Raw genomic sequence first — 9,790 nt, 5'->3', positions numbered from 1 at the left:
CCGCTACAGTGCCCAGCGCCAGTGCGCTTCCTCCAGTGCTCTCGGCCGCTCCGGCAGTAATGGCGTTACTCTCATCCGGGCTCTGCCCGGGAGGGGCGGGGCACGCACCACGCACGGGCGTCGGCCACGCCCCTCCTGCTCTCCTAACGCTGCGACGTGACTCTCCTCTCCGAGGGGCGGGGCTCACTGACCGCACGCCTGCCTACCCGGGGCTCACGTGGCCAGAGCCCGGGAACTCGGGTTCCCGCGAGAGTCGGTGAGCTGCGGATGGCCGCTAGGCCTGCCCGCCCTCGCCCCAATTAATTAGCGTCGTCAGGGTCAGTTCATTTGAGTGGCGCGCTGCTTGAGCTGGGCGCGGTAGTTTTTGCATAATTTTAAGCAACAGTGACGTTAATGTGAAGTGCCTTCATGGGGCATTTAAAAGCAAAGGAAACAGGGAGGTAACGTTTTTAAAAAAACAGTTGTTTTAATTAAAAATATACAGTGGGAGATCGATCCCCACGTGCCCACACAATCTTCCATAGTAAATGGCAATTCTAAAAGTTTCTTAGGTGACAGCCCTGAGTTCTAACTTACCCAGAACAGTGTCCGGCGTATTGTATGTTGTAACTACGTACTGGATGTGGCAGTGGCTGTACAATTTTCTTTGTTTCCTCCTTATCTGTATTGGATTTTGGGTTCGTGCAGTTCATCTGAATGGACTGTAGTGTTGGACTGGACTGGTGTGAAATGTCGTATAGACGATGAAGTGAGCTAGCTTCTAGGTTTTCATAACTTTCACTTTTCCTTTTTTTCTTTTTTGGTTCTGGGAATCGAACTCAGCACCTTGCGCCAGATAGGCACTTCGCCACTGAGTAAGTCCCCGGCCCGGTCGCTTTTCCTTAGATCTCACTTACTCTCCTGAATATTTTCACGAACTGGATAGCGCGGTTGACGAAAGAGAAAGCAGACACATAGACCTTAGCTTGCAAACGGCAGATGCACGATTTAGGTGAGCAGCATGGTTTCAGACTCTACTGGCTGTTCTGCAACTGAGTGTCTCAGCTTCAGGTCTCCCTGTCCTCTTGCCCCTATCAAGGCAGCTGTGGATATAGACAACTAATTAGGTAGAAATATTATAAACTGTCACACAGAGCTGGGCCCTCAAAGTCAGTGCAGAGGATGAGAACAATGTAAAGCTGTGGCTGGAGGCCATCTGAAGAAGATTAAAGTCACAATGGCCAGATTTGCACACTTCCCCTAAGGGATGACTAGAAGCTTGAGGTTACTGGTACCACCCTTTTGAGGTTTCGCACATGGATGGACCATTTGTGGGGGGGTCATCCTTTACCCACCAAGACTAAAACCACTAAGACTACAGATTATCGACCAAGGTTAATGATGTCATCCACAAACCCTTGTTACTCTTGGATCAATATTGCCTGTGACTATATCTGTACTCTCATTGGTTGATTATAGTTTTTACCCACCTTTTACCCACCTGTTGTGACTTTGCCCTATAAAACTTCCTTTGAGGGCTGGGGATTTAGCTCAGTGGCACCGTGCCTGCCTCGCAAGCTCAAGGACCTGAGTTCAATCCTCAGTACTGGAAAAAAAATAATAATAAAATAAAACTTCCCTTGAGAAATGGACTGGGTGACAACCCACTTAGGACCCCTCCTGTCTCCCAGGAGCTATATTATTCCCCATTCTTAGTCCCCATTCCTATTCCCCAATAAATTTTTCTACTCCTAACCTCTGTTGTTCCTTAGGATTCATTCTTCGACTTTGGGGAACACCAACTTAGCATATCTGACAACTAGCAGAGTGGGAGTAACATCTCTTCCCCTATATCACTGTCAACTCAGGTGCAGGCCACCATGCCATCACTGCTGCTATTGCTGCCGCCACCACCACCCTACAGAAGTGGGGACACCCCCAGGAGGTCACCCTCCTGCCCCACTGCTGCCTCCATACCAAAGTGGCCAGGGCTGCTGACCACCATTTGCTGTGGGGGAACTTTGCTAAGTTCTCCTCTGAATCTCCATCCCCCGCCTTAAGGTGCTGTTTCCTGAGTTTCAGTGCAGACCCACTAAGGGTCCTGAAGGCTGACAGGATTGACAGGTGACAAACACATCCTTCTCTTTAACTTGCCACTGTCTCCTTGTACCAGAAACCGAAGGGACTGTTATAGAAGGCAATGTTAGAGACATCATGCTCAATAGCACCAAGGGCTCTCATGGATTGCCTTTCCCCTTCAGAGGACTGACTTCATGTGGGGAGACTGTCCCATCCCTCGGGTTAGAGATCCTAGAAGGTCCGACTTACCAGTTCCCAGAGAATATTTAGACCCAGTCTGAACCTCATAGAGTAACCCAGGTTAGGCTTAAGGTGGAACTTCCACTCCAGTGACCTCATCAGATGATTCCTAGCAGATTTTGAGACTTGAATTTTAGACAACCAGCTATAAAAGGTGCAGCAGGTGCCTATTCTGGATGTCACTGCTGAGATGAATTTAGGGAAAACAAAAACATAACAAACAGAAAACAGAGCCTTGGATGCTGTCCAATGAATATAAAAAGCAGAAGCATATATTTCAGGGAAGTAAAATGGTCACCCTGACCTGAATGCTCACAAATTCTGCATGATTATGATCCACATTCTCCCCGTACAAGCAGCTTTTCTCCTAATGTGTTCTCATCCTTAATTTGTGGAGTTGAGAATCCCATCTATTTAAGTCCCCCAGGCATTTCCCTGTGCTGTCTCGCTCTTACTTCTGTACCTATCTCTTTGACGGTATCTGTTTTCCAGCAGTGGCCCATGTCCTATTTCCTCTTACTCTGCCAGCTCAGGCAAACCGACAGTTGACCTCCACTTTTGTCATGCTATTCCTTTAACTCCGTAAGAGCAGAGCATCACTTCCCTTTGATTAATTACGGTTCCCTTCATTACCACTGGTGAAAGTGTTTGTTAAGCACTGGTATTAGTCTCTGTACTCCCCCAGGTATTCCCCGCCTGTCCTTTGAAACTTAACAGTTCCCTTCTCACTGAGGCTTTCCCTGACCTCCTGACTTAAAATTACAGTGTCCTGTCTCCCACTCAGTTCCCTACTACTCTCTTTCTTCCCATGGCACTTCCTATCCAATATACAGCTCATTGTGTCTGTCCGTCTCCCATCTGTGACCATCCTGCCCCCAGGCTTTCTGACCCAGTGTCATGGGACCGTGCTTAACACCCAGTGGCACTCAGTAGCAATGACTAGGTGAAGCTACAGTAGGAATGACTAGGTGAAGCTACGGCACTTACAGACACATCTTTGTTCCCTAAATTTGCAACCCAGTTTTTTTGTTTGGGCTTTTGGTTTTTGGTTTTTTGGGTTTTTTTGGGTTTTTTTTTTTTGTTGTTGTTGTTGTTGTTCTTGTTTTGAGACAAGGTCTCACTATGTAGTTGAGACTGACCTAGAACTCACTGTGGAGCCCAGGCTGGTCTCGAACTCACAGCAATCCTCCTGCCTCAGCCTCACAAGTGCTGGGATTATAGGAGTGCGCCACCACGCCCAGTTTAACCCAGTTTTGACTATAGATCTAATATTATGGTTTGGCTTTTATGTGTCCCCCAAAGGCCCATGTGCTAAAGGCTTGGTCATCGAAGGAGGTGACAGAATGTTTAAGAGACGGGGCCTAGCAGGAAGAAGTTAGGTCATTGGGGCATGCCCCTGAAGGGAAATTTGGACCCTGGCTTCTCTCTCCCTCTCTCCTTCTCCCAGCCACCATGAGAGGAGCATTTTGTGCCACACCATGTTCCCTACCATGATGTTTTGCCTCATGACAGTCCTGAAACCCCTGAACCTTGAGCTCCAATGAGCCTTTGCTCCTTTTAAATTGTTTTACTCAGTTATTGCATTATGCCAGTAGAAAAACTAACACACCTAATTAAAAGCTTTTAAAATCCAGCAAAAAGTTATGTTTCCTATGTACAAACAAAGACTTAAGCACTCTTCTACCCCGCAAAGGCTTTTGATGAATTAAATTTTGTGTACTTTCTGAGGAAAAAAATTCTTGGTGATCCTTCTGAGAAGGGGACACTATAAGGAATAAGGAGGAATTTACAAGGTGTGCTGGAGTAGGAGGGCCTTCATTCCTTCCCAGTTCAGACTTCACAGAGGGAGCAAGGCCATCGCAACCACCTGACCACTCACCTCCCTCTGCACTCCCAGGTCCTGCCCTTGTTTCTGTTGCAATAAAAGTGTTTACAGGCCCTCAAAGCCCGGCCACCATTTGTCCTTTGTATACCATCTCCTGTTCAAAGACACATGGTTCTGAAAACAGCACTCTTCTTTTCTTAAACCCTGCAATAACTTCTTCTCAAATTCATCACTCCCCTCAAAACAAACACATATAACACTTCCTGTCATTAAAAACTCCCCTGTACCAGACATTCCTGCCCAGTATCAGCAGGCCATTAGTGGCACAAGCTTCTTGCCCTTCCACAATTTGGCTGTACTATATTAGGAGTCTGACTGAAGCTTTATGCGACTCAAATGGGCATATCAGATAGCAGAGTTGGGTGAGTACAGTCCACCGCCAAGGGGCTGCTACTAAAACTTAAGTCCTAGTCCGTGAAGTGGCAGGGCCCTGCTGAGTTAACTTTCAGCTTGACTCCAACTAAATTCTTTCCCTCTGAATTACTCATTTGCTCTCTTCAATAAGATATGCTACTGCTTCCCTTTACAGCCCTGCCTGCGATACCCTCTACCACCAAGTGTCCCGAGGCCTACTCTGCTCCCCTCTTTCCCATGCTTGTTATGAATAAATTCTGGGTGTCCTTGGTGCCTTTTGTGTTTGCTGCCCAGAGCAGCTTAGATCAGCCACCTCTCTCACATCTCTGTCTGTCTACCTGTCTGCCTGTCTCTCTCCTTCTTTCTCGAATGTGTGTGCATCATATTTTCTCATAGGAGATCCCTACCCATGGCCTGGGCGCTCAATAATGTTCTCACTCTCCAACCTGGTCTCTTATTTCCTTCTCATTTCTCTGCTCCCTATAACAGTAAACCCACTTCTCCATTTTCTCCTCAGCTTGTTCCAACAGAGCTTTATTTGCAACATTCCACTAAGACTCGCTCAGTGTAACAATGCTCATGTCGGTCTCCCCACCCTTCTTGAATTCCTCTCCTTCTTGAACTTCATTTCCCTAGGCTCAGTGTCAGCTATACTTGGTTGATTTCTCTTCCACCTCACCTCATTTTTGCCTGGATGCTAAATGCAGGCCTGCTAGGATGGATTGAAGTCGCCACAGGAAGCTGGAACCCTCCACCTGCTCATGTTCTGATGAAGGCCCAGAGGATACTTTCTGTACCAAAGAGGAAGGCACTGGTAAGAAGTGATACATGATATGATACAGGAGATGAAATATGAAATATTATATCTCCTGTTAGGTGTCTGATATGCTGAGTTTCTGTTTTCTAAAAATAGAAGAATGATGCCTGCCTTGCAAGCACAAGGGCCCAAGTTCGACCCCCAGTACCCCCCACAAAAAAAAACAAAGAATGAATTCTAGGAACAATAGAGCTTAAGAGTAGTAAAATATTTATTAATAGGCGAGCTCCTGAGAGGCAGGAGAGGTCTCAGGTGATTAGCCAGGGACCCCCACTTTATAGGGAAGAGCAAAACCCACATGCATACACTGTGGCTTACAGCTATGATCAAACAGTAAAGTTACAAGTATAGTTGCTTTGTTAATAGTGATCCCATTGGAAACCAAGTCACTTAACAAGTGAGGCTGGAAAGAACAAAGACTTTTTCTAGGAAATGATAGGTCCAGAGGTCTTTGGTCTCCCACTGGGGTGACTGATGTCTACCTAGACTTCATTAGGCCCTGTTTTTGTCCTTTGAGGAAGTAGACAGGCTTGGTCATCTTGTCTTTATCTGGAAGCCTGGTCTCCAACAGATACGTTTCCGGCCACAGTTGCGATAAGTTTCACCTTCATCCTGACTCTCTCAAGGGTCTCGCCCTATCTGACTGCCTGCAATATTTCTGATTTAGCTGTCTCGTTTTGGCACCACAGAAAGCTGGAACCCCCTCTTGCTCATGTTCCATATCAAGGCCTAGAGGACACTTCCTGTACCAAAGCAAAAAAGAAGGCACTGGTGAGAATAGCTGAGGAGATGAGTGGCTGGCTGCGCTCTGGAGGCCAGGGCTAAGCAAACGAGATGCTGTCCTGGAGCTGGGCTGATGCGATGGGGATGAGATGAGGAGAATGGAGGCCAGGCAGAAGCAAGGTGGGCACAATGATCACAGTGGGTCAGGATGGGCTGCAGGGTCAGGACAGGAGAGAGGTGATGGGGAATGGCCAAGGGGACAGCCAAGGTAATAGTTAGTGAAGGACGTTCCTAGAGGCCAGCCAGGTGAGTGCTCAACAGGAGGACGCTATTGCTTAATTTGTACAGTTAAATCAGGAAAGATCAGGAAGGTGAGGACAGTCGTCCCAATAAAAAGTTATGATCCTGCTGTTGTCTGAACGTATCCAACTGAACTTGGAGCTTAAACCCCAGTGTGGTCGTATTAAGAGGCAAAGCCTTCAAGGGTGGTTAATTTATGAGGGCAGAATTCTAACGAATGGCATTCATGACCTTATAAAAGGGCTGCAGGGAACAAGCAAGGTCCTTTTTGGCAAGCTTGGACTCACAGATTCCAGAACCAAAAGAAGTAAACTTCAGTTCTTTACAAATCACTCAGTATCTGGTATTTTGTTATAAGAACAGGAACAGACTGAGGCAGATCTCAATCTCAGAACCTAGGAACTGAAGAGAAGCCAGGCTCCTAGGAGGGACAGACCTGCGACACCACAGCAGTCACCACTCTGTCCTTCACACCCATCCTTCCTCCAGAGGACATGTGGCCACTGGGGACTAAAAAAAGTAGGAACCCCCCAAACCTGTGGAGGGCTGTTGGACCCTGGTCTGAATCAACATTATATTCAGGACCCAGTGTGTCAATATGGCCCTTTCAGGGTAACAGAGCACATGGGAACTAGGTGATAAATGGAGTCTCAGCCCTGGTCCAGCTGACAATGGGCCCTTCAGGCCACTAAATTCAACACCCCTGGCCTCTGACAGTTCAGATGCGATGAATGGATGTACTTGGTGGTTGAAAGGACCCTCAAATTTGTTCCCTGACCTGTGAGGTAAGAGCTAATCCGAGTGTGTTTCTCAAATAGCTACCACCACTAGTCTCCCAGCCAAGACAGTAAATTAAAAACATAACACAGGAGTTGGGGTGTAGCTTAGTAGTAAAGTGTATGCATGGATCTGGGTTCACTCCCCAATGCCAAAAAACAAAAAAAAGGAAGGAAGAGGAGGAGAACATGACAACAGCTGTATTCCTGGGAAATTGTAGAGGTGTGTATCACCCTCAAAGGGGTCATGGTCTCCATTAAGTCCCAGTTTAATTTTCCACCTGGTACCTACAAAAACTAGATAGAACATGGCAGATGGCAGTGGAACACTAGAACTTTCCCAAGGAGTAACCACTGTGCCTCAAGCTCTCTGGAAGTTGATCACAAAACTTGAAACTAGGGGTCGGGGATTTAGTTCAGTGGTTCCGTTGCCTGCCTTGCAAGTGATCCTGAGTTAGATCCCTGGTACCAAAAAACCTCACAAAACTTGAACCTAAATCTTGATTCCACGTCATGTGCCTGTTGCTATTCTACACTGTCTCACCCATTCTCTAAATTAGGGAAGAATTTGCCCAGTGACATTAGAAAGCCACAGATGAAACAGAGGACAGAGGTATTACTTTCACTAAACCTTGAAAGCCAGAGCTGTTTTAAACATGAGGAACTAGGTGGTGGAGGGGGAGAAGGAAAGACATTTAGTAGGCAGGGAAAGGCATTCTAGGAAAAAACAACCAAAATATGGAAGGCAATGAATGCTGGATCACGGAGTAAGGATGTGAATCCTGTCCCTAAGACAGAATTCAGTGATAAACTATTACATTGCCTTTCCAAATGAGAGTTAAGGTGCACCACGTTCTCTTGCGCAGTGGCCTGCCCTCATGCTGTAGCGGGTACTTCTCTTCCTACTTTTACGTGGCCCAAATTTGCTCTGCAGAGCCTGTTTCTTTTCCTACCTTTAATAAAACTTTGCTGCCAGGGGCAGGGGGAGGGTTATAAACTGTAAATAACAGAACTTCAGAAGGCATCATGGAAAGTGAAAAGGGGAACTTGATAGCTTTAGCAGAGACTTGAATGGAAGGATTTTTTTTTTAAGGCTGGCCACCGTCCACCCAGAACTCTGCTGGTTTTCCGGGGCCCCTCTTCCCCACTCCATGGATAAGCAATGCCCTCATCCTCTGACTTCATCCTTGAATTGCTTTGCATTCTTATCTTCCTTTTCTTTTTTCTGTTTTCTTCTCTCTCTCTCTCTCTCTCTCTCTCTCTCTCTCTCTATTTTTTTTTCTCTCTCTCTCTCTCTCTCTCTCTCTCTCTCTCTGTCTCTCTCTCTCTGGTACAGGGATTGAAGTTCTATTTTATTTTCAGGCAGGGCCTCTGAGAGTAGCTGGGATGACAGGCCTGTGCCCCACAGCAGGCCAATGTGCTACCCGGGCTCCTGGCTTTAGTCCATCTTGCTGGGCTCACTGAAGAGCAGTGTCACTGGTGCTCCCAAGCTTGCCTCGCCTGTCCACTTGCCCCACATATCATTCATTTCATGCTGCGAGTGACCAACCTCACCTTCTGCTCCGTGAAGAACTTGGTTTCCAGCACCGCTGTGGCTCTGGGCACAGAATGGGTCATCTTGAGCCCCGTGTGCCCTGGCTTTCTTCTATCTGGGGTCACCGAGGTGACACCGGGGACCTGGCTCTGGCTCAGGTGGTGGCCATGTGTAAAATCTCCCCCGGTTTCTAGCATGGTCAGGGGCCATTTCCTGTCTGCTCCTGCAGCTGCCAGTCAGTCCCACGATGCCAGAGCATGGTACACACCTGTCCTGGGACATCAGCTCCTCACGGCTTCACCCCACTTTTCCTCCTATCCTTGGCCCTTAACACAGAGCCTGTCACATACTTTACTGAAAGTCATTAAATGTTTATCAAAAGAAGGACCAGCTCAGACTCTACACCCATGAGCCACGCAACAAGATGGGCACACTCACTTTGAGATTACCTGCGGGTAAAGAACACAGATGTCGGAATCAGTGTGTGCGCACAGAGCCCACCTGTCGATGACCTGGGTTCATGCTTCTTTTCTACCTGTCTCATCCCATTTATGCAGATTCCATACATGGCTGTTCTCATCTCAATAGCTTCCTTCTCTTATTGTATTTTATTTTTCCCTACAGGATCCCACAAATCCATAATAATAACAACCGCTTGAGTCACTTTGTGGGACCTAAATTACAAGCCCTTGCTAAATGGCAAAGGACCTAGGAGACAGTGTCCTGAACCCCTCCCATTGTAGCCACAGCCCCGACCTTTGTTCCATCCCTGGCCTAAGAATGTGGATCACTCTTGTATTGTTTGAAGTCCGGATCTGAATCGACCTGTAAATTAGAGACTCCAGACATAGAGCCCAAGCTAATTGACAAACTGTTTGCTCATCCGGAGTGTCTTAGTGACTTTTGAGACATCCTATAGGTGGTACCTGTTACTCATCAATATGTGACTGCTGACCACCAGCTCGTCAGCAGACCTTTGTCCCCTGTCTGTGAGCCCAAAATGTTAACCCCCTCCTTTTACTCCCTATAAGAGGACCTCGGCCCCTGAGCTAGGCGCCTCTCTGAGCCACCTGGCTCCGGGAGTGCCATCTGGCCAGACTAAT

At 47.3% G+C, this 9,790-nt stretch overlaps 1 protein-coding gene across 1 annotated transcript in view; it reads right to left on the bottom strand.

The window, feature by feature from the left end:
• The window catches only part of Ssr1 (signal sequence receptor subunit 1), a 29,216-nt gene extending 20,332 nt beyond the window's left edge, over positions 1–8,884 (bottom strand). The window contains exon 1 of the mRNA XM_033761789.1: positions 8,708–8,884. Within this exon, the coding sequence (XP_033617680.1) occupies positions 8,708–8,884 (177 nt within the window). The remainder of the gene's footprint in view (positions 1–8,707) is intronic.
• Positions 8,885–9,790: the final 906 nt, after the last annotated feature.

Source organism: Fukomys damarensis, unplaced genomic scaffold, assembly GCF_012274545.1.
Source record: "Fukomys damarensis isolate Sample0158 unplaced genomic scaffold, DMR_v1.0_HiC HiC_scaffold_10, whole genome shotgun sequence".
Lineage (NCBI taxonomy): Eukaryota > Metazoa > Chordata > Mammalia > Rodentia > Bathyergidae > Fukomys > Fukomys damarensis.
Note: the sequence above shows the minus strand (reverse complement) of the source record. Positions and strands in the feature narration are given on the sequence as shown.